The sequence below is a fragment of the Scardinius erythrophthalmus genome (genome assembly GCF_964197995.2).
Source record: "Scardinius erythrophthalmus genome assembly, chromosome: 9".
Taxonomy (NCBI): domain Eukaryota; kingdom Metazoa; phylum Chordata; class Actinopteri; order Cypriniformes; family Leuciscidae; genus Scardinius; species Scardinius erythrophthalmus.
This window is the reverse complement of record NC_138229.1, coordinates 35,491,572-35,516,765: the sequence shown is the minus strand read 5'-3', so window position 1 is coordinate 35,516,765 and position 25,194 is coordinate 35,491,572. Positions and strand designations below refer to the sequence as shown.

Sequence of the window (25,194 nt, the reverse complement as noted above, 5' to 3'; positions counted from 1 at the left end):
ATATTGTTTTCTCAGTCTAATCTGTTCTTATTTTAAAAGTGCTGCTTCCTGGCTGCAGGAATGCGCTCCTGTCGCTAGAATAGAGGAGTGTTTGCATTTGCATTGAGTTGCTGTGAAAGGCGGTATTCTGCTGGCTGGCACCTGGGGCCATGCGAGAAAAGAGCAAAGCGCAGACAAAAGACAAGTGCAAAAATCCCGGCCCAGGGATGGCCCGAGCGCCACACACAAACCCCAAGCCGCTGGAGCAGCAGGAGTGGGCTGAACAAAAGCCACCCTGTAAGAGAGCCAGTGAACCCCTCCTTTTCCCACCATCATGCCTTCCCTGCCACGCATTACTGGCTTGGCTGCATTATCCATGGCAGCCTAATCGGGCCAAAGGAACGTTGTTGTAGATTGCTTTCCCTCCCCCTCGTTGGGCGCCTGATTCCAGGCTGCTGACCCCGTAGGCCCGGCCCATCCTATTTGTCACTTATTAAAGTGCTTCTGCTGAGAAGGCGAGGGAGGCGTTTGGAGAACTGGAGGGCGTTTGAGTGGAGAATTAATGAGTTCCTCAAGAGAACACCCTCACACACCAGGCACACGCACCGCAGATCTCTGCCGTCCCGTCCACTGAACGCCCAGGCACTCGCCACAGATGCTTATTGCTCAAGCAACTCTGCTCATGTCTCGAAAAAGGTTTGATGTTAAGGTAACCCCCCAGTTAGATGGCTAAACATTTTTGAATCTAAAAGGCAGGTTTGATGAATGTCTTTGCTCTTCTTAATTGTCATTTCATCTGAACATCAACATTTGTGAGATTTAGTCAGTTGAAACAGTTCTGAGGTTGATTAACCCTTTCCCCACTAGCCTTAAAAAAAACCATAATTTCACTAAGCTTTCATGGCCCCCAGAATATTTAGTTGTATGAGTATCTGAACATGCAATATGTAAGGGATAATGCATTAAACAATTTTAATGCACTATGTGGATGAAAAAAAAAAACACCTGACACGAAGTGCATTCAAATCGCCTCATCCTTCCCTGGGTAATTTTGACCCAGATTTTCTTTATTTAATATAAATATTGAGTGATCATAGGAGGGGTCCAAGACCCCGTGACTTTTGTTGCACTTGAACCATGAATACACACACACAAAAAAATTAATGGATTGGAGGAGTTTTGTGGTTGAAATTTAAAAAAGTAACAAATCCTTCAATCCCGGGTCAAATTGACCGCCATAGAAATGAATAGAATGCAAGGGATGCTTCAGTACACATAGATATATACCTACATACCTAAAAATGCTCAAAATTCTAACTAAAAATGCTTAACTTTTACCAAAAAATTATTTTATAATGTCTACATGTGTATCTGAATGCATACTGAAGAGAAACTGACTTTAGGACCCAGAAGAAACAGCTCATTTGCTCCATATAGAGCTATAAGGCCATTTAGTGGCAAGAGCCATGAAATATCATGTTATATAATTTTTTTTTCCCACAAGAGGTCGGCAAAGACACCCAATGTAAGATATTTTGAGCTGAATTAAAAGGTTTATGCATGAAATTGTGAGTTATTTTGAATTTAAGAATGTGAGGAATGTGCTTATAAATGCTTATAAATTATTTATTGATTAAATCTAGTAATTTAAAGGAAAAAAAAAATCTGGACAAAAAAAATTAAATATAATTTTAGGGCATTCGGGTCATCCATGGTAATTTGCCAGCATTGACAACTTAAAGCTGTTATTGATGTTTGCAGCGCAATATTTGAATGAAAGGGTAAAAATGAATCACATTCAATCAGACACAGATATATAGTAGTGCAGTAAGATAACTTAAAGGGTAAGTTCGGTATTTTACACTTAAAGCCCTGTTTACAGACCGTTTCTGATGAAATAGAACGGTTAAGATTAAAATTTGGACACATGCTGCTGTTCCAAGAATTTTAGGTTTCTTTCGCTTTCCCCAAAACCTCTAGAATGGGTGTATAGGTGCACTGGAACAATACTTCATAAAACGCATTAAACTTTCGTTTACAAAGACCTGAAACTCACCGAGTGGTCAGGGGTGTCCACTGATATGCTCACACAAAAATCGCTGCAAAAGTTGCTTTCCAACAGGTGTTTTACCATTCGTTGTAAAACTGTGGATCTATTTTTCCAAACGTCTCACACCCGTAGATTCTTCCGTTGAGAGCTTGAATAATAGACACTCCAGCCCAGTTGGTGGCGATAATGCACCTTTGCCAATTGCAAGCAAACCACTGGCATTTCATTGAATACACAGAAGAAGCAGAAGAAGAAGCGGCGGAGTAATACCGTACCTCTCACAGCACATTCAATACAAGTCAATGGAGTTGGACAAAAACTACGATAAAACCTGTTGGAAAGCATCTTTTGCAGCGATTTTTGTGTGAGCATATCAGTGGACACCCCTGACCACTCGGTGAGTTTCAGGTCTTTGTAAACGAAAGTTTAATGCGTTTTATGAAGGATTGTTCCAGTGCACCTATACACCCATTCTAGAGGTTTTGGGGAAAGCGAAATAAACCTAAAATTCTCGGGACAGCAGCATGTGTTCAAATTTTAATCTTAACCGTTCTATTTCATCAGAAACGATCTGTAAACAGGGCTTTAAGTGTAAAATACCGAACTTGTCCTTTAAGATATTTAAAGCTGCAGTCTGTAACTTTTTTAGTGTTCAAAATTTACTACATTTATATAGTAAACAAGTACATTATGAATGAATTTTCCACACCATGTTTTTGTCTTATCCTGAATCACTACGCTACACCTGTAATAAGTGTTTATATTGGGACTATTTTAGACTGGTACCACTGCGGAGTAGGCCAGTACCTGCATGACTCGTCATAGACATAAACAGTGAGAAGGAAATCCGGCCACAATGTTCTTCCACAACACGCATGCAGTTCTGTTTATTAACCACTAGAGCACCAAAAGTTACGGACTGCAGCTTTAAATGAATGAAATCGCAGTCGCAGGGCAGCGCTGAAAACTATTTTCTGTGCTCCTGAGTGTGTGTGTGTGTGTGCTTCAATGAAAACAGCACATTAATATAGAAGGGTAACTGACTTGGAACTACTTGTGCATTAAATTGCAATAATCATTCGGTAACATTAGGCAGTTTTGATTTATATGCTGTTTAATGTTTGATTTGACATGTACTTAAGCAACGACTTTATCGCTTGTTTCTGCTTCTTCGCCTGTGTCATGAATGACAAATTCTCTAATCTTTCAGAAGTGACTGTTCTGGAGTGGCAGTCTACAATTGTGAGAAATAAACTCGATAACCTTGTGTCATAAACTTACAAAAAAAGTCAAAATTCTGAGATAGTAATAATAATAGGTTTAAATGTGATCTATGTAAAATGTTATAGGTTTAAATATTATTTCATGCTGTAACTGTAGGGCTAAAATATGGAACTTTTCCATAATCTAACAAATAATATACAACAAGAAAAGAAAAACAATCTGAAAATGAAAACAATGAACTAAATTGTAAAAGTTTAATATGGTCTTTAAATAAACTCTATTCTTTGTTATCAATTTTCTAAGCTTTCATTTTGCTAAACATGGTTTATGAATGCGCTGCCAGAGTTTTTGCTTGCGCTTTCAGATTTTTCATTTAAAGCCCTGAGATACTCACGTCTGATTTTGACGGACTGAACAGAAGAAATGAACCAGAGACGATTTCCACGTCAAAGAAGGCGGATCCTCATCCTCACATCTATTACGTACTCAATGCTGTATGAAGGTGTTTACCAGCTGGAGCGAACTTTTCTGGAAAGCTCGCTTTGGCAAGCTGTTACAAATTCCCGAAAGGAACTTAGTTTTGGCCTGATTTTGTTCGAAATCACGTCACACCAGTTCGTTCTTCGGTTTTGCTTGAAGTATATATCAGGGTATATAAAGTATATATGATGCTGTTCATTACTTACACAAACAAATAAATGAATCTTCATCGAAAATGTCACAGCATTGTGTAGCCTATGGCTGTAAAAACCACAGAGCAGTTGGACATGGCAAAATATGAATGATAAGGTGGTTGGGGGTTGTCTTCATCTCTATCAGCTTGTGATATCATTTGTTAAAGTCTCACATAGTGCGCATTCTAATTAGATAATTTTGAGGCATATTGGTTCAGGTGCATAGCTGGATTAGGTCAACAGTTAAACTAACCTAAGGTTCTGGCACTCAGGTTCACATGGCTAAAGTCACTAACCCTTGTGCTGGGTTGAAAACCCTAAAACATTTGTAGTGTTCCCAGTCAAAAATGACCGGCCTGCAATTTTTTTTTTTTTTGTATAAATCTCTCGTTATGCTACCTTATTACCAAATATTGGATTCAATCATTTCAATCTGATGTAGTCAGCCGGATCCAGGCCGTATCCAGATCAGATGTAGGACCTGCGTCTAGACACGACCACAACCCATGATGTAGTCAGCCGGATCCAGGCCGTATCCAGATCAGATGGTGGACCTGCGTCTAGACACGACCACAACCCATGATGTAGTCAGCCGGATCTGGGCCGTATCCAGATCAGATGGTGGACCTGCGCCTAGACACGACCACAACCCATGATGTAGTCAGCCGGATCTGGGCCGTATCCAGATCAGATGGTGGACCTGCGCCTAGACATGACCACAACGCATCCCTGAAGTGTCAGCAGAGGTTGTGTCCACTAGACTCCCCCCTGTGAAGGCCTCATCGACACGAAAGCCATCGGCACTGATCCTCAACAAACCCATCTCCATACCGGCGTGATGATTCCGATCTTAAACCAGATGGAACTGGATAATATTCTTATTGTTCCAATCCAATCTGACTTCTGACCTGTAATGCTGCCTGAATCATAATCATACACTGTTCGTTCGTTGGCCAGAGGAGAACTGGCCCCCTGACTGAGCCTGGTTTCTCCCAAGGTTTTTTTCTCCATTCTGTCACCTGATGGAGTTTTGGTTCCTTGCCACTATCGCCATTGGCTTTTGACTTGCTTAGTTTGGGACGCTTAATATTCAACAATAATATTGATCTGCCTGCATTGACTTTGTTGATCATTATTTTCCTTTTATCACTGTAAAGTTGCTTTGAAATAAAGGTGACTTAACTTGACTTGTCAGCTGATTTTCTTTCAATTAGGACAGGTTTTGTATTTATTTTTTTAAAGTAATTGATTGTAGGCCTCACTGATTTGAGAATAAAGTTCATCTCTGTGAAAAAGAAAGCCTGTGTGTGTGTGTGTGTGTGTGTGTGTGTGTGTGTGTATGTGCGCGGATACAAGAGTATGCATGTATCCACGCATGCACAGGTCCGAGGCCTTTATTTCTGCAAGCCCACATGTACATATGTGAACACGAACATGATGAACACACTCCTGAACACTAATTGTGTCTCTTATTTTCAACTCCCCCATTCATTTTCAATGGGCGGCCATTTTTGTACAAATATAAGCTAAATACAAAACCTGTCCTTATTTAAAGAAAACAAAGTTATAAGCTATTTTTGTAGGCCGGTCATTTTTGACTGGGAACACCACAAGTGTGACTTTGACAAAATTATCCGCAAATAATGCTTTTTTCACTCAAAAACTGAGGTATGTAAGCTCAGATAAATGAGGCCTACGATCAATCAATTCCAAAAAGAAATATAAAACCGGTCCTAATTGAAGGATAACAAGTTGACAAAAAGATTTAATCCAATATTTGGTGATGATGTAGCATAATGAGAGATTTAGAAGCAATTTTTTGTAGGCCGGTCATTTTTGACTGGGAACACCACAAGTGTTACAATGTGGGGAAAAACGCACAAAAAGTATCACATTTTTTGGGGTAAAGTCAGTAAATTTTAGTCCAATGCAATACCATTAACTAGCATTTTCGGGTACAGGAAAATCCTCTCCGTGTCAAAATGACCCGAACACAACATAAGGGTTAGTCAAACAACTCTATCCCTTCGCTAGCCCACATACACATAAGTCAAGCCGCTAGATGAGAGAATACATAAGTCTTGGCGAGATCTATGTGTGTTGGGGGGCTGTATTGTCCTATTGTCTTCCTATCATCTCTGTGGGATGATTATATGTGTATTAATGTTGCAGCATGTTTTAGGTACTCTCAGCACCAGGCATGTGTTGGCTTGTATTGTGTCATTCTTCTTGTTCCTGCTTTGTCAGGGGATTTATGCATGTCTATTTATGCATCAGCAGCAGCATATCTTTCATGCTCACAGCATCGTGTCTGTGTATCTATTAGCAGTAGCAAGTCCATAGACTACAGCGTAGCAAATCTAGTCAGCCAAGACCAAATACATTAACACTGCCATGTTCAATAACATGCTAAAACTATTTCGAGAGTCTATTTAGAATAAGTCTGGATTAACAGTAAACGTCCTGTGAGTGTACCATGTGAATGGAAATGAGACAGACCATCTGGGTAAGCAAGCTCTGAAATATTTGGAAATCGTGCCAATAAGTATAAACTGAAGTGAAAGGGTGTTACTATTTTCTGTGAATGTGCGCAACTTGCAATTCATTATAGATCAATAACTGTAACAATAACAAAATGCTGTAAATGGTATAATAATTTGGGCTACAAACCAGTATGTTTATGATTACGATAATACGTTAACAAAAGTTTTCAATATCAAACAGGTTTACTCATCATCAGGTACTCAATGCATTTGAATGAGTATAGCAGAAGGTCTATATATCGCTTCTCTTCACTTACTGCCTCAAAGGATATATGCTCACAAATGGATAAAATACTTTCTAATTCCATCTGGAGAAACAAACCTCATAAACAAAAGAAAAAATAATAAACTGTCTGGAGGTGGCATACATATTGTGGATGTTAAAGTTTTCAACCAAATTCTGAAAAATAATAGGATTAATAATAGAACTTTTTGAAAAATGTTGTTCCTCATTATTTTATACAAACACAACTTCTTTCACAGCAGATGTTTTATATGGAACAAAAGTAATATCACTCATAAGTGTCAATTGTAAACCAACTTTTTGACAAGAATGAGCAATTATACACTTAGCCCAATTATTTTTCTAAATGTTTTGAAGTTTTTAACTTTGCTTTGATAAACCCTCAGAACAGAAATTTCAACCTAATATTAAGTTTTAGGGTTGAAGATTAACATATAACTTACTAAAATTAATTTATTACTGATGTAAATTCTGACGTTTAACCACCATGTGGATCAGCATAAATGTGTGTCCATTTATTTTTTCAGTTATGAGCCACCTTTTTCTATGAATTACTGATGCCATGGCAGTCAATAAATGTTTCACAGCAGCAGATTAACAAGAGCACACCAGTAAACGTCCAGTTGTACTAATATCTTTAATTACAGTGCATTTCTGTCAAAATGAAAAACAATAAAAAAAAGACATTGGTTAAGAGTCACACTATACAACAGTTTGCTATGAGATTCACATAGTTTCGACCCCAAGTAATCAGTGTCTACCAAATCAGAGGTTAATTGAGAAGAGAGAGAGAGAGAGAGAATAAAAGATAAATAATAAAGTGGCTTTTAAACCATCAGTTCTAACACTGCATTAACAGTGACCATGTGATTGACGTGAAGGTTGTTAATCTCTAACAGGTGTCTCTGCGGACTGTAAAGGCACCAGGGCTTCTGGGGGAAAATCACTTCTACATGCAAAACACAAAACTCAAACATGTCATTGATATTAACATGCCAACATTCTTATAGTTGTTTTATGTCTTAAATCTATAAAAATGCACTACTGCTTTGTTAGATATTAAGTTATAATGTGCTAAGATGAGGTCGGTGTTGTTTATTCCTTGTGCTGGTTAGATATTGAGTTCATAACACACTTAAATCCAGAACATGAAGTTGAAAATAACAGGAAATTGATTTAAATTAAGGTTTCAGTTTATCTTAAGGGTGAATCTCCAAAAATATGCCCAAGTGACATTTCACCTACCAAAAATAAATGAGTGTAACTAAAAAAATGTATATTGTTGCATTATATTTATTTTAATGACCAACCTCCCCCTAAAAATATCATTACCGTTACTGAACGGCCTGAACATTTTACCTCAAACCTTTGTTAACCTGAGCCGCACCGACTTTTCTTCCACATATTCACAAAAAACATATGCTGTGTATTGGGAATCTGATTTAAAAAAAGAAAAATAATAATAATCTGAATCTTTGTGTAGCTGACTTAATGATTTAAAGGCATCACTCCTCTGTGGCTTCTAAAGTATCACGACAGTAAAGCTAGAGGTCACGTCAGCCTTGGCTGAGAAGACAGTGTAATCGATTTTTGGTTTCTCTTCCTCAAAATTGAACCGTAATATGTGCAGGTAGTGTCCGTAATGTTTGATTTCCTTTACTCAGTTCAAGACAAACAAAACAGTTTTGTTTACAGTACATCTAAAAGAGAGTCTTATTATAAGCACAATAAAATAATACATGTGCAAGATTCAAATGAGACCTGACAGAGTTTACAGGACTAACGTTCTTCAAACTCTTTCCAATGACTCAAACAGAAAGAATGTGGGGAGAAAAAAAAACAAAAAAAAACGTAACAACGAAGGACTATATCTATTTTGCATAATGGTGCTCAAAAAAGCTGCCTCACAACAAAAAACTATTTACACTTTTTCTCTCTGTATTTGAAATGAGCGCAGCTTCCAGCACCGTCGGTTTAAAAACAAGAGTAAAGCGAGTGTTGAGAATATGAAACTAAGGAAGAGCAGGACAGTGAGGTCATTATTTGTGGTTTTTCAGTTGGTTGGACAACCAATCGAGTCCTTCATAGAGGCCATCGCCGCTTGTGGCGCACGTGGCCTGAATGTACCAGTTCCTGTGCCGGAGCGAATGCAGCCCCAGCTTGTCCGTGATTTCCGCAGCGTTCATGGCGTTCGGTAGATCCTGTCGGACAAAGACATTGTCAAATATGTCAAATAAAACGCATTTGGAAAGAACTGCAGATAATCAGTTGAAGTCTGTTAGCACCTGTTTGTTGGCAAACACTAGCAGGACTGCTTCCCTGAGCTCATCCTCAGCCAACATTCTCATCAGCTCTTCTCGTGCTTCATTCACACGCTCTCTGTCATTGCTGTCAACCACAAAGATCAGACCTAAAGAAAGAAAGAAAACAAACATCAGAATAATGGACTGGTGTGAGAGACCATCTTATATTTGTTCCAGCCACAGATTAGGGATGAAATGGTAACCGCTTTGACGATAAACCATGATAATAATTTTTTTTTTAAAAAGTTTCATATTTGAACTATTAAAGGGTTAGTTCACCCCAAAATGAAAATTCTGTCAGTAGTTTCTCACCCTCATGTTGTCCCAACCCCGTAAGACTTTCGCTCATCTTCGGAACACAAATTAAGATATTTTTGATAAAATCTGAGAGCTGGCTAATTTTATTCTGCCGGTCCAGAAAAGTTAGTAAAAACATCTTTAAAAAAGTCCAAGTGACTACAGTGGCTCAACCTTAAGTTTATCAAGTGACGAGAATACTTTTTGTGCGCAAATGAAAGATGAGATCAAGATCAAATCAAAGATGAACGAAGGTCTTACGGGTTTGGAAGACATGAGGGTGAGTAATTAATGACAGAAATTTCATTTTGGGGTGAACTAACCCTTTAAATATTGGCCAGTTTATTAGTATTATAGTGTAATCATGGACAAATTGCTTGGTTTCCATTCATTTGAAATGATTCACTTGACTGCACAGTTGGTACGTAAGTGGCAAAGTGAGGAAGTAAATGTGGACTTGGACAACAAGAAACAGACTAATTGATCTTATTCAAATATATAGCGATTACAGCAGCCCGATTAAAACTTTCTTAGACTACTAAAATACACAATATCACACAGAAATGTCTGACAACACTGTCTGCACATTTGAATTAACTGGACTTCTCAACTCTAACACAATACACTCAGGGCCCGACATTAATGCTCGTCCGAGACAAGTGGATTTTTTTGAAGGGGCAAGTGAAAGAGAATTGTATTTGTCCGACCAGACAAGTAGCCTGATAAAAATGTAAATAACAAAAATAATAAGGGAATCACCAAAAAGCGAGAATGATTCTGATTTTATTACATTTAGTGTAAGTGCCAACTTATAGTGGATAATAATATATAACGTATAATGTACCGGTGATAAGGTTGCGCTCTTGAGGCTCGCACAGCCTCATGAGGAGAAATAGAAACATATGAGTGCAACACACACAAAGAAACTTGGTTAACATACTACAGTAAAAAATCTAAATGTGGAGTTTTTATATTTAGCACGACACACAACCTAGTGTGGCTGTTTTCCTGACTACCATCACGATTGAAACTGTGACTGATTTCATACAGCAGTTCAATAAACAAGTAGTTAATATTAATGTCACTTAGATTTTAGAAGCAGTTTTGTTCTATTTCAGAAGTGAAAATCACAGCAGAACCTTAGCGCATCTCACAGCAACACTCAGTCATGTTTCTTTACTGAATGATTCAGTGTTTTGAACGAATCGTTTGAGTCTGTCTGCCTTATACCGTAGATTTGTGGCTGTTGGACTGCATATGAGATTTTACAGCGATGGTTCCCATTGTAGCTACCCAACTTAAATACCTATTTTGACCACCAAGCATGTCCTAAATTGTTTGTCTTCCACCCACTTTTGCACTTTCCCTTTTTTCTGGTCTAGTTTTATTTCTGCTGTTCAAAATGACCCAGGTCTAGGTTTGGGAACCGAGAATCGGTTCTTATCCAGAACCGTTAGTGTTTTTGAAAAATACCGGAACCGTGCGAAATTCCTAAGTTTCGGTTCTGATAACGGTTCTGATGCGATGTGTGGCCGAAGTGCTGGAAGCTTATCCTTCAATAGAATATGAATATTAAAATAGTAATGAATGCACTGAAAAGACCTTGCGCCACTCATTTACGTTTTGCGTCAGATATCAACGCAGAGGGAGAGTATAAAGACAGTAGAGCTGCACGATTAGTCTTTAAACGATCTCGATTCAAACACCCACGCGACCTTATTCCCAAATGACAAAAACTTCACACCGGAACATTCAAATCTGTTTGCGCTGTCGCTGACCCAGAAAGAGCAGTTGTCAATATGAAACAGCTTTACTTTCAGTCTTTTCAACCACACAGTATCGATATTTCTGAGCAACAAATATTCAAATGATCACAGAAGTACTAAGATAAAAGTTTATAGTTCTAGTATAAACACTGACGTCTACGGTAGCAACCAAAACAGAGTAAATCACATTTTGAAAGTCACTTCAGAATTTACAAAATGTATATAATGTACGAGTACATCATGAATGCCTTTTTTCAAACCGTGTTTTTGTCTTATCCTGAATCACTACGGTAAGCCTGTAATAAGCGTTTATACTCGGGCTACTTTACACCGGTCAGGTCAGCACCGCTGCGGAGTATCCCAGTACCTGCGTGACTTGTCATAGGCAGAGATGTATATGCAGTTCTGTTTATTAACCGCTAGAGCGCTGATTCATCCAGCAATGAAACAAGTGAAGTCTTTATGAATCAATCATTCAAACCGATTTGAAAAATATTCTGTTTCACCTGTCTGGATCTTACATGTGTGTTCAAGCATATTATACCCTTTCTGAGAGGGTATTCTCCACTGCTGGAGATACAATAAGCTTGGAGAGATCCCAAATTCTCCAGGAGAATGCAGAAATTTTTATTTTCCATCAGATTATTAATTAATTATTTTTGCATAAATTGCTAAATAATATGTTGAATTTGTTGACATTACCAGTCTGTTAAACTCATTTGACAAGTATAAGAAATAAACACAAAAGGATTGTGCATTTTTCCCTTGCTACTAGTTTTTATTAGTTGTTTGTTTTAAATAATTTTTATTGAATGGGAACCGGAACCGAAATCATTTGGCGGAACCGGAATCGGAAAATTTCTTCGGATTCCCAACCCTACCCAGGTCACATCCGGCCGGAAGCAATCACTAAACTGGTTCCGTGTGTTTATCACACTAACGTACATATTTTGTGACAGCAGATAACATTTTTTAATTATGAAGGCTACATTCAAATAAATTGATAATATAACATTTTCTTCAAAATTATCTACATTTTTAATGCCTGCAGGATTCAAATTTAATGCTTTTTAATGCCATTTAAGGCCTTCATTTTCACAAAATCCATTTAATGACTTTTAATGCTTTTTAATGCCATGCGGAAACCCTGAAAAACGCACTCTGGGTAAATATGACTAATATGCAGATTTAAATATGTCAAAGCTGATAGAACACTGATGAGAATATAGCTTCAAAATAGATTATATTTACAACACAACACAACTTTTTTACTCGGACAAGTGAATGACCGATTTACTAGTCTGAAGGATAAAAACATGACAAGGCTTAAATGTTGAGCGTTGACACTGTAATACTGTCTTACCTTGTGTGTTCTGGAAATAATGACGCCACAATGGTCGAATCTTATCTTGACCACCGACGTCCCAAACAGTGAAACTTATATTCTTGTACTCCACAGTTTCAACGTTAAAGCCTTGAAGACAAAAAAAAAAATAAAAAAAAAATAATATATATATATATATATATATATATATATATATATATATATATATATATATATATACATATACACACACACACACGCATTATTTATTCTCTTTATCAGACACTGATAATGGGAAACAGATCTTGGTCATCTACCGATTGTTGGGATGGTGGTAACAATTTCTCCCAGCTTCAGCTTGTACAGAATCGTTGTCTTTCCAGCAGCATCAAGACCCACCATAAGAATCCTCATCTCTTTCTTGCCAAAGACTTTAAAGAGGTTTGCAAATAGGTTGCCCATGTTTGAGAGATGCTTTTTTCACTCCACCGAATCTAAACAGGACAAAAAGTGAATTAAAAAGCTACTTCCTCCAGCAGGTCCAAGTGTGAAATACTTAACGTTACTGACACAAACAGTGTGAAAAATCGTATGCATTTGTACACTTCACAGAGGCTAAACTTCAAGTCGACATAATGACAAAGCGTGATTCTCCAAGTGGATAACATGTACATGACAACTGACTCTTTAAATAAACCAGGAAATGCTGTAAAAAGCTCTCACGACTGAATATTTAATCAAATATTTCAATAATAAAGCTGATATAACAACAGCTTGGAGAAGAATTTTTAAATAATATTTAATAATAAAGAGTGTTCAGGGGCAGTTTTACAGAACTTGTTATATCTCATCTGTTTAGTAAGCATAGCGATTTCAGTTCAATTTCAGTAAAATATCAGGTTAACTTATTAGATCTGATCATCAGACGTTTTAGTAAAATGGCCACACGTCTTTACGTTATAATAATTTAAAATAATAAGTCGATTAAACTAGTTTTTGTGGTTGACTAAAGCCTCTATAATACTCATCCATAATTTTAATAATAATGTTGAGTGAGAGCAAGTTAATGTATTACATCATCTATACGATATTAGTTATTTGAGAAGTAAAGTTGACTTCGGATTGTTGTTTCCTTTGTCACAGACGCTCACATCTGACCGGCTTTAATTCAGTTTAACTCCGAAAATCTCCCACTAACCCCTTTTTTCACCGGTAACGCATCATACAAGTGTATCTAGCGCTTGTTTTCACTGTGGTTAACATTTCGAATACAACAATTAAAGTTGAAATTAAATATATACAAGTATGTTTTTTAAATGAAAAAAAAACTCACAGTTCAAGTTTCCTCAACTTCGAGGCGTTTCCTCCCTCAAGATGGCGGGTTTCCGGCCACGTCAGTGCGTCTCGCATCACTTCCGTCGAGAAGGTGATACACAACAGAGAACTCTGTAGGTCAGGTTTAGTACTACACGTGTGCATTTTCTCTCTTTTTTTAATTATCAGTGCAAAAAAATACAGAGATGACATGTTTATGGTATACAACTTTGTATGAACAATATGAAAAAGAAGAAGAAAATAATGAAAAATAATTGGCTAAAGACTGAAAAGAAAATAAGAAGAAGAAGAGAAGACAGAGACAAAGAATATGAGGGTAAGATATTTATGCATCAATTAGGATATGCAAATTAAAGACATCACTTTTTTTTTCACAGTTAGGTCCAACATGCACACATCCATGTAAAAAAGTAGGTAATATGTGTCAGTGGCTTTTGACTTAGCTATTTAAAATGTTAACATTTTCTTTCCAATTTCAGAATGATCCGAGAAATGGCAATATTATCTTACTGTCTCAGCATTTAGCCTATACCGATACAGATAGACATATATAGGCAAAGAAATGTAGGCTACAAATATAAATAAAAGTGGTCGTTTTGAAACTTTAATTATTATTTTTTTATTTGCTGAATGTAGGCTATATGTCCTATCTTTAACAAGTGCAGCTGTATGTTTGTTTAATTTAATCTGTTTTATCACCCTGGAAAGGAGGTGTTAAATCAAGCTAGTTGCTCAATGTTTACAATACTTGACAACTTACATTTAGACAAGCCCATTGTTTCATAATTTCAAAAACTAACTAACACATATACTTATACACATACAAAAATATTTATTATTATTATTATTATTATTATGACTTTGCAGCCATTTTAAGCAAATCATTGCATCTTATGCACACAAAGGCACTTATTCATGTGTGTCGCATCAAAGTATGTTGAAAGCATTTAGCTGACTTTCCCCCAGACAGCTGTCTTTTCATGAGGCATTTCTCAAGGCCAGGTTAACAGCTGCTACACCTCTGGGGGTGGAAGTTTGGGACCTCAGATCCAAGTCTCCTCCATGCTTGCTGGCACAGAAATATGAATGCGCTGTTGGAGAAGCACAAAGCGTGATGGCAGGGCCATGTGGATACTAACGGCTGCTATAAGATCTATAATGTGACAAGCCAGCTATTGCTAAATCATTATCCAGTAGATTTATGTTGATGTTGAAAACACAACCTACAAATAAATATATTTATTTCTCATAATGGGATGTTAAGCGACATAACCCACATTAACTATAACTACATTGCTGTTGCAAATACAATGTCCTATTTATAGTGGGAAACTAGTGGAAAAGCAGTATGGTTTGACCATTATAAAGTTAAAGTTAGCACTTTATTAATCCCACAGGGGGCAATTATATTAGGGCAGTGGGCATCACATCACAAACTAAAAAACATACATTAAAAATCATATTCCACATACACATATCTACATTTTACAACATTTCACTGCACCATGCTTTATAATAATACCAGAGAGCAGGAATATATAGGCCTCATATTACAGTTGTTATTGTTATTGGTTATTGGTCTATTTGCAAATAATATTTTATTTTAAAATATGCATACATTAACTCTTATTCGTATGTTTAGTATGTAAAAAATGTTTCTTGTCCGTTCACCTTCAGTTATGAATTACATAAATCATGTAGGCCTAAATAATAGCATGTTTTCAATTCAAAACAGCAAAAGTTCATTAAAAAGTTGAGAGTTTGCATCACTGGATATTACTGTGTGTCACTGAACATTTGTATCGTAAAACAGTTGTCAAATATTGAATGTTTAGCTACTTGCATCTTTCCACACACTCTTTCGCTGCTAAACCAACAACCTGCGTTGAATTTCACAGTTTGGCCATTTCTAATTATTGGGAGGAATTTGTCCACCTCAGCGCCTATATTGGTTACGGCCCTGAAATTAACATGCATTTTTCAAAATTCAAAATTCACAATTGTTTTGATAAAAACAGTAATATTCATAAAAATTCATTTTAAGGGTCATTCCTGGGATTCGATGCCTTTTGTGTCCCCAGTAAAAATCATGATCTTACTGCCTTAAAATGTTGAACAATATCAATTTTAAACCTGTAACAGTCAGAAATAACACCTTTTGAACTCTAAGCATATGAAGTTGATTAAATTTTTTTTTTAATTTTGATAATCACATATTATCTTCCTATGTCCCCAGGCCTGTGTAGCGCATTTTCATGATAAGTACAACACTTATTATACATGATTTAAAAAAGAAAAAAAAATACATTGTTGGGTATATCAGTATTGATTCTCTCTAATGTATAGATTTCTTTTCAATTATTACATTTATTTTAACAGTTATAATCATGGTTTTTAGCTTGTCCCTCAATCTATTCTCCACCATGTTATTTTTGACTATTTTCCCTTTAAATGAAATTTGGAAAAAGGAAATGACATCATATCATAAAGCAGTAATCATTTCTTTGGAGGGAAAACAACTTGGGCAAGTGAGTGAGATCCTCGATAATTTTATTTTTTACCAATCTATTTTTACCAATTTTTTATTTTTCAAATTTGATGTGATCAACCTTAGCTGATTGTACATGAGAGATAGGAAATCATTCTTATTATTTTGTCCACCCCTGTTATCAGTTCGTCAAAAAAAAAAAAAAAAACACTCAGTGAAACTGAAAATTTACTAGATCGAGTACCAATAATGCAGTACTTCCATTTAATTAAGTTATTTTTTTTTATATAAATCGTTAAATGTATTTAACCAAGCTTGACCAGAATATTTTTTCAAATCACCCTATCATGACTACACAAAATATTTGTGTAATTCACAAAATTCACCAAAGACTAGCACTGGGGTTTTCCACCCTAAATATGCTCTGTTGTGGATCTGCAACATTTTGAACAGGTCCGTTGTTGGATTCAAACTTAGATTAGGCAAATACTCACATCCATTTATGTTGATGGTATTTGCTATGCATTTGCAGGAGTTAAAGAATAAAGTAAATGAATCAGTCCACCAGAGGGGGCAGCATAGCGAGTTCACAGCAGGAACTGTGTGATTCAAAATAAAACAATGAACCAAACAATAACATCTAAACTGAAAGTGTTTTGATCCAAGAGGCGATAAATCTACATTTTTGTCCTGTAGAAATCTATAGTAAGGGCTCACTTGGGCAGCTGTTAGGTGTGAAATAAGTGAGCAAAAAAATGTCAGGACTCAGTGGCAAACAATTCACTTGACATGATTACAGATTTGATTTGTTAGAGGCAGCATATAGTTCTGTAATGTCTTGAAAGCACACAGTGCAGTTAGGCTACGCCAATAAGTCAATTTATGGAATCATATTTATAAGTGCACTTGACAAGATCAAATGATCTAAAGGTTCTCTTTCAGGAAAACATCTGAATGACGTGTCAAATTCTGCTTCTTCACCAACAAAGAAAACAAAAGTCACTAGATTCACTCACTTCACTGTTACGGAAACGTAACATATTTGCATGTCAACATAATTGTGGTCGTCGCTCATGCACTAACTACAAATCAGCCTGTACATGGTTATCAAAGTAAATATGAGATATTTAAAAAAAGAAACACATTAAAAAGTTAAAAAATAATCATATCTCAGTCTCACTTATTGGACCAACAACAACAACAACAACAACAACAACAACAACAACAGATGGTAGTTAGCTGTTGAATCTATTTAATATACACTGTAAAAAATCGCCTGGAATTTACAGGATTAAAGTGTATTATTTTACAATAAATTACTGTTGTCAGAAATTTACAGTGAAATCAATGCATGCTGGGTCATTTTCTTATGAATTACTGTCAATCAACAGCAAAATTATGCTGACATCACGTTGCTCTTGTTTTACTGTGAATTCACATTATGAAGTTGTCTTTAAAGGGTTAGTTCACCCAAAAATGAAAATTATGTCATTAATGACTCACCCTCATGTCGTTCCAAGCCCGTAAGACCTCCGTTCATCTTCGGAACACAGTTTAAGATATTTTAGATTTAGTCCGAGAGCTTTCTGTCCCTCCATTGAAAATGTATGTACGGTATACTGTCCATGTCCGGAAAAGGTAATACAGACATCATCAAAGTAGTCCAAGTGGCTACAGTGGCTCAATCTTAGGTTAATAAAAGGGATGAGAATACTTTTTGTGCGCAAAAAACAACAACAATAACGACTTTATTCCACTATTCATTTCCTTCTCTCTGGGCCTCGAGTTAGTTCACGTAGTATAACTGCGCAGCGCATCTGTGTTGTACGTCACACGCATCACACACATGACCAGTGTCGGCCAATAGTGAGCCTATGTGTGACGTAATTTCCTACTGCTTAATTCTGAAAAAAAAAACAGAGATTCTAATTATTGGACAAAAAAACGTCCTCACATAATAACCTAGAACACTTGATAGCTGCTCTGTCAAGTCTTCGTCATTGGTTAGGAACCTGGGTGTGCTTTTTGATACCAATCTTTCATTTGAAAGTCACTGTAATGATGAAGAAGTGTCATTGAGATCCATTTGCAGTATCTTTATTGGTAATAGTAAAGTAACACAATAAGGCAGGGGTCAATCACCAGCAAAGGATATTTCTGAGGTCCACAATCGTAGTCGATGGGCAAGGCAGATAATCAGAGCAGACAGCAAACAGTAAAGCATAAATCCAGTCAAACAAAGCAAGGCCACAATGGCATGAAGCAGAGGGTCGAAACGAGTAGAACAGTCCAGCATCATTAAATGAGGAAATGTCATTTTGGAAATGGAAATGGAAATGTCGCTCAGAAATGTCAAAAAGGGTGAAACAAGGCTTCACACTGAAGCAGTGAAGAAGTGAAGAAGGGCTGTATAAATAGTCCGGGTGATGAGTGGCAGGTGTGCAGATAATCAGTACCAGGCACGGGGTTATGGGAAATGGAGTGAAAATGTGTAATGTTAATATTCGGGAGATGTAGTCCTCTAGTGGCGAGTGGGAGGAACCACAGAGGCTTGATTCGTGACAGTCACGTTTCTAGTATCTGTAAAACTGCATTCTTCCATCTTACAAATATATCTAAATTACGACATATGCTTTCAATGACAAATGCAGAACAGTTAGTTCATCAAGGCTAGATTATCGTAATGCTCTTATGGGTGGTTGCCCTGCATGTTTAATAAACAAACTACAGCTGGTCCAAAACACAGCAGCTCGAGTTCTTACTAGAACCAGGAAGTATGACCATATTAGCCCCGTTCTGTCAACACTGCATTGGCTCCCTATTAAACATCATATCAATTTTTAAATATTGTTGATTATTTACAAAGCACTAAATGATTTAGCTCCCCAGTACTTGAGCAAGCTCTTAACGCATTTGAGTCCTTCACGTCTGTTGTGATCTCAAAATTCCGGCCAGTTGATAATACCTAGAATATCAAAATCGACTGCTGGCCGTAGATCCTTTTCTTCTTTAGCACCTAAACTTTGGAGCAGTCTTCCGAACATTGTCTGGGAAGCAGACACACTCTGTCAGTTTAAATCTTTGACCTAAAATGCACATAATACATTATCAGTTTTTATAATTCAATGTTAGGCTGCATAGTTTAGGTCAGTCGGAACCGGGAACACCCATACATCCTGATGTACTCGTTACATCATAAGTAGAATGGCATCTACGCTAATATTAGTCTCTCTGTTTATCCCGAGGTTTACTGCAGTCCGCTGAATCCAGGCCATATCCAGATCTGATGAAGGACCTGCGCCTGGACACAACAACAACACAGTCCTGAAGTGTCAATTAGTCTCTCCCCTGTGAAGGCCTCCTTCCCTTCCCTTTACCTATGTACAGATAAAACAATATGATTCCAGTTCATGTGGATATGCGGAAGCTATTGTAATTTGGTGAGGTCAATTTGTAAAGAAAGACTACACGTCTGTGCACATATATATTCAAACGCGCATACCTATAGACGTGCACACCGTCATTGTTTTCACAGATTTGCGTTTTTGACATTTACGCAGGAGACGATAACGTTTTTCTAAATTTTTCAATGCTTGCACCTTGGAAACTTTTTCAAGGTTTGCGTTCTCGAGCCACCTGGCACTGTTGTTGTGTGGATGAGCGGGCCGGAGCACGTTTGGGGTTCCCTTTCGAAAGAGAACTCACACTGCGTCGATTGACGCATTGCTGGAACGCCTCAGGCGTGACAGGTGTCTAAAATTACTATCAAATCACAGCAATCCTATTGACTGGCGACAGCCCATGAAAAATGAACATGCGACCTGGAAGTATATAAAGGCACCTTGAAAACATGACATTTATCTTTTTGTCTTCAGGGACTGTTTTGTCTGTAAGCACTTAAAAATCAGGTAATTATGAAATGCACTAAGAAGGCTGAGTGCTTTCAGTAGTGTGCAGACCTGTGCCCAAGATATCTGACACCGGGTGACACACATGAATTGTGCGGTTTTTTTTGTCTGGGGGAAGAGCACGCACAGGCTGTTCTCAAGGGAACAGGCTGTTCTTCTGTGAAAACGCTCCGCTCTCATCTGGCCCTCTTCTCGAAAGAAGAGGGTTCATCGTCTGGACCTTGTGGCTCAGGTCCCGCTCCTGCTGAGGGAGTGCGGCGACGTGCATCATGGGGTTCTCTGATGGAGCTCGCTGATCGCCTTGAGAGGGGTGTAATCCTCTCAGACGATTCGGCGGCTGACGAGGGTGAGCTGCAGGTGGATGATTTTTCTCCTCCTAGCCCCATAGAGTGCTCTTCCGGACGAGCAGGAGATGGCTGATGAGGGTGGTAATAATCGGATAGATCTGAATCCTCTCAGCCACCCTACCCCGTGAATGCTGAGCTGGTGGATGTTATGGAACGCATCGCGGGCAGGCTGCAGCTGCTGTGGCGTCGCGTTGGGGGAGAGATTGCTCGCGGTAGACTTGACGATTGGTTTCTTCATAAACCTCCAACTCAGATGAGCCTTCCATTTCTTCTCGATCTACATACTGAGATTGAGAGGACATGGAAGAACCCATATTATGCCCGTACATCAGCGGGCTAGTTTCGCTGATGTTGAGGGGATAGGAGAACGTGGGTATGTGTTGATGCCACCCATTGACAAGACGTTTGCGAGCTATCTTGTATCCGGACGGGCATCAACACTGAAAGCTCCAAACCCTGCCATCCAAAACCACTGAAGACAACGTCACGTTTGAATGGCAGAGCATACATGTCAGTGGGTCAGGCCGGCACCTCCATGGTGGTTTGAAAATTCAGAGAGGCAAAGGCGTGCTCAGCGGCGTTTAATACCTGTATACCGCTGAGATCCGTGCCCACACCCAGACAGGCAGGATGGATCACCTCCCCTGAGGGCTTTATATATCTTAGCCCTCTCGTCTCTTCCACGACTTCCCAGGCGCTTCTTACATCGGGCCTGAGGCTGGGCCCAAGATGAGTGGAATACGATATTCTGATGGCCCGCCTTGGCTTGGTTAGTGAGAGTGCCTCTTTCAGGCATGTAATGTTGGTAGACCCCATGTTCATAAAATAACTTGTTTTGAGTCTTCACTTCGCACACCGCAGGTGAGCTGAGTGGGTCTTATTTTTCATTTTTGTGTTCAACTAACACTAAAATGTATTTCTCTACAGACCCTCATTCCCTGTGTAGAGTTATGGGGTCATGTCACTGGTATAAGGTATGCTATGGTATTATTAGGGCCCTGAAGTCCCCCTTTTGGGTGGCTAGAATGATAGAGAGAAGCACCAGTTATATGGGCTTCATGTGTGAGTATGTGACGGCCTTCCCTTGTTGTGAATTCACGGCGTGTGCCACCGCTCATTCTAGATGTAAACTATGTTAACAGCTTAGGCTTCCTCTCATTATGAGAGCATTTTGAGGCCGCCGCTCATTTCTACTGGAATGTTAGCTGAGCACGTCAAAATGTGGCGGAACGTCATTTTAAAAAGAATGGAAACTTTGAATGCTGCCGCTTAGTTTATTTTCTAAGCACATCTGTTTTAGCCCTCGTGCTATTAGCCACTTGGGTAGTTCGTCTACTCTCTTAAATAAAAATAATTTTTATTAGAGAGTATATAGATTTCTATCTAGAGACTGACGCTGGAGCTTCAGATTGATCTTATGTCCCGGCCCATAGGGCCGTCTGACATTTTCCTGAGTACATTGCTCCCCTGAGCTCTGTTTGGGTTTTTCATACAGGCTGAGCGGTTTTGCAGCCTCTCATATGAGAAATCTTTCTCTTGAGGCTGTTGCTCCTCCGAGCCTCAGGTAGATCTATGCTTATAGGCTGGCCCTCACCAGGGCCGCCTCAATAGATGGCTTAGGCTATACTAGGGATAGTGAAGTTGTCTGACTAAAGCATTTTCTGCCTCTGGCCCTTCACTATGTGAATGTAGGCTTTTTAGCATCCCTATATGTTGCTCGGCCAAGGCCCGCCCTCTGCTCTGCATTCTGCAAGAGTAATGCAGGTTGGTGTAGAGGCATGATTGATAAAGACCTAGGGTTAGGGCTCCAATAAGGCCTCCCCAGTACAATGGGTCTTTTTGGGCAGGGTAAGGCCGTCTTTCGCTCTGCGAAGAGATCATTTTCATTTTTTGTTTGCCAGACCCTGCCGTGCAGAGCTAGCATATGGACTTGGGCCTCCAGAGTATGCTCCACTCAGCTCGCTGAGCTACTGCTCAAGCGATAGGTTGAAGGTGGTTGGCTTGCAAGCAAGCCCCACTCCCCTAGGCTGGGCGCAGGAAAAATCCTGTCACCTCTAGAGCCACTGGCAGGCCCGCACAATGTTAAATTCTCAGGGGTAGGTGGTTTGTACTCCCCTGTTGATACAGGGTAGTTCTAAGTACTCCACTTTCAGCTCTGTATCATTCTACCTCACACCACTATGGCTCGGGTCGAGCGGAAAGTTCTAACCTTCACTTCATTTTGGTTTTCGAAGTACTCTCCCTTAAAGCCAGAGCATTGCCATGAGCTGACGCCCATGCGTATAGATGGTAGGCCCCTCAATCTGGGGCCTCCATTAAGGCAAGGTGGCGTATGTTGTACTCCCCTTGCTTAAAGGGTAAAGGGTGCGTTTTTGCTGAGTACACTGCCATGGGCAATGTGGTTAGGTACCAGGATACTGTTTGCGCTGTGTAAACAACTAATCTGCCAATGAAGGCTGCGCTGTCAAGTAGTAGGCCTCAGCAGGCCTCCTTGACGGGCAGCCCCCAAAAGGGCTCTTTAGGTCAGCTTGCCTCAGGTAGTTGGCCTTAGTAGTTTGGGCAATAGACTCACTGACAGGTAGTAGGCCTTAACAGGCCTCCTCGGAAGAGAGTCCCAACTTTGTGGGACATACATTAAAGCTGCGACCAGGTAGCCAATATTTGAGTTGGTGTAGTATGGTTCCCAACGGTGTTGTGTTCGTAGCAGAATAGACTTGCTATCAGCTAGCAGGCCCTACCAGGCCTCCCTGAAAGTGAGTCACCAGCAGTATCGGTAGTTGGTTGACAGCACTGGCGTGCCTCAGGCCGAGTAGGCCTCTCATGAGTTTTCGAGTGACGGGGTACACAGCCAGCAGATTGGGTTCTTGGCTGTTAAATTCACTGGTCAATCAGACAATTGGCTTCGGTGGGCCTCTCTGGAGGCGAGCCCCGATCATGATCAGCCAAATAAGATTTTCCACTGAATGGTTGGCCGTTTAGGCCTCCTAGAAGGCAAACCCCCAACAGCGTGGTTAATTTTTGCCAGCTAGTAAGACCACTGTCAGGATATTAGCTTTATCAGGCCACTATGAAGCAGTCCCCAAACTTACTGGTCCATGGCAGTCAGTTTCTTACCTAAGAAATCTTTCAGGCGGCCGTCCTTAACATACCGCTCCAAAACTGAGCCCCAGGACTGGGCAGCTGGCCTTAGCAGGCCACTCTGGGACTGATACCCTGAATCGGGGTTCATAGCAACCAGTTTTCTAGCTTGCTATCAGGTAGTAGGCCTCTCCAGGCCTCCCTGAAGGTGAGTTCCCACATATGGGCAACTGGACAGCTAGCCTGACTAGCTATCAGGTAGTAGGCCTCACCAGGCCTCCCTGAAGGTGAGTTTCCAAGTATGGGCACTAGGTAGCTTGCCTACTGGTTACCAGGTAGTAGGCCTCACCAGGCCTCCCTGTAAGTGGTTTCCCAACGATACTAGGCTAGTGGCTGCTTGCTATCAGTTCAGCTGGCCTTAGCAGGCAGCTTCTGAAGGCGAGCTTGTGCCCTAGCATAATTAAAGTGTTCACTTTTGTCTGCTGGTTCCCTCTCGGAATCTCTTTTTTAGCCTACAGCCTGGTTTGCCTACTAGGCAGGCCATGTGCTCCCCTCACTTAGGGTCACTATGAGTACTCGACATCCTGAGTCTGGCCAGACGGTCGAAAGCCTCTTGTGAGGTCTCCCAGTTAGATCAGTCCTTAGACCTTTTCAGGCCTTCTCAGAGCTTTGAAACAAAAGCGCTGGGTAGATCTGTGGATCGAGCACAGAAACTCCCCTCGTTGTCAAGGGTTGTACGCGCTATGCTGAGTCATGCTCTCCTGGATACCCCGTCTCTGAGATCCGGGCCGAGTGGTTCACTGTCAGCTTCGCAGTCCCTCGGGTTGGATACCTTATCTAAAGGCAAGTGTCCAGAGGCTCTGTCTTCGGACAGACAGGAAGTTGGCCAGACTGAAATGTCCAATGTAAGTGATACCAGCTCAGGCCTTCCTGGTGGCATTTCGGCCCTTAATTCCAGCATTTAATTCCCTAGCCACATTCCCTAGAAGGGACCCCTTCTTATTTGGAGCTGTGGTCCTAGGTCCTTGAGCAGGCCAAGGTAGGCCTTTCATTAAACAAAGTTTATAGAGGTTTTCCTGTGAAGCATATAGCTTGGGCTATGACCGTAGGGAATGCTGTCACTGGTGAGTGGTTCTGGCATTTCATTTGAATTTCGCTGGTTCTGACAATTGTCACTGCCAATGGGCATGCACTCCCCTTAGCATGGCGGCGTGGGTATATCGTTCCTCAATGCGTCAATCGACGCAGTGTCCGGCGAATCTTTCGATGTTCCCCTTCGAAAGGGAACGTCTCAGGTAACGACTGTAACCTTTCTTGCCTGAGAACAGGGAACGAGACACTGCGTCTTTCTGCCATGCCTCTAGGCCTGCCTGCCAAACAGTCCCTTCAGATAATAAAGTGAATGTCATGTTTGCAAGGTGCCCTTATATACTTCCAGGTCGCACGTTAATGATTCATGAGCTGTCGCCGGTCAATAGGATTGCCGTGATTTGATAGTAATTTCAGACACATATCACGCCTGAGGCCCCAATGCGTCAACTGATGCAGTGTCTCATTCCCTTTTCTCAGGGAACAAAGGTTACAGTCGTAACCTGAGACGTTTTCTGTTAGAACGGTGTTGTGTTAGTGGCCCC

The 25,194-nt window shown here is 39.7% G+C and overlaps 1 protein-coding gene across 2 annotated transcripts; it reads right to left on the bottom strand.

The window, feature by feature from the left end:
* Window positions 1–7,332: 7,332 nt before the first annotated feature.
* arf1 (ADP-ribosylation factor 1) lies at window positions 7,333–13,859 on the bottom strand. Of its 2 annotated transcripts, none has more exons than XM_081375513.1 (5): window positions 13,738–13,859; window positions 12,722–12,898; window positions 12,444–12,554; window positions 9,000–9,124; window positions 7,333–8,915 (listed from the first exon to the last, which is right to left on the bottom strand). In XM_081375513.1, the coding sequence occupies exons 2-5, from the start codon at window positions 12,864–12,866 to the stop codon at window positions 8,754–8,756; spliced, it is 543 nt and encodes a 180-aa protein (XP_081231639.1). In that variant the 5' UTR covers window positions 12,867–12,898; window positions 13,738–13,859; the 3' UTR covers window positions 7,333–8,753. The 2 variants fall into 2 exon arrangements, with proteins under 2 accessions (XP_081231639.1, XP_081231640.1); XM_081375514.1 differs by lacking the exon at window positions 13,738–13,859 and adding an exon at window positions 13,480–13,605.
* Window positions 13,860–25,194: the final 11,335 nt, after the last annotated feature.

Excerpts from the sequence above, each read along its gene's own strand:
- arf1 (XM_081375513.1), bottom strand. The coding sequence starts at position 12,866 with ATGGGCAACCTATTTGCAAACCTCTTTAAAGTCTTTGGCAAGAAAGAG. Across the intron at positions 12,555-12,721 it reads TACCACCATCCCAACAATCG|GCTTTAACGTTGAAACTGTG; the intron begins GTAGATGACCAA and ends TTTGTCTTCAAG. Across the intron at positions 9,125-12,443 it reads TTATTTCCAGAACACACAAG|GTCTGATCTTTGTGGTTGAC; the intron begins GTAAGACAGTAT and ends TTCTTTCTTTAG.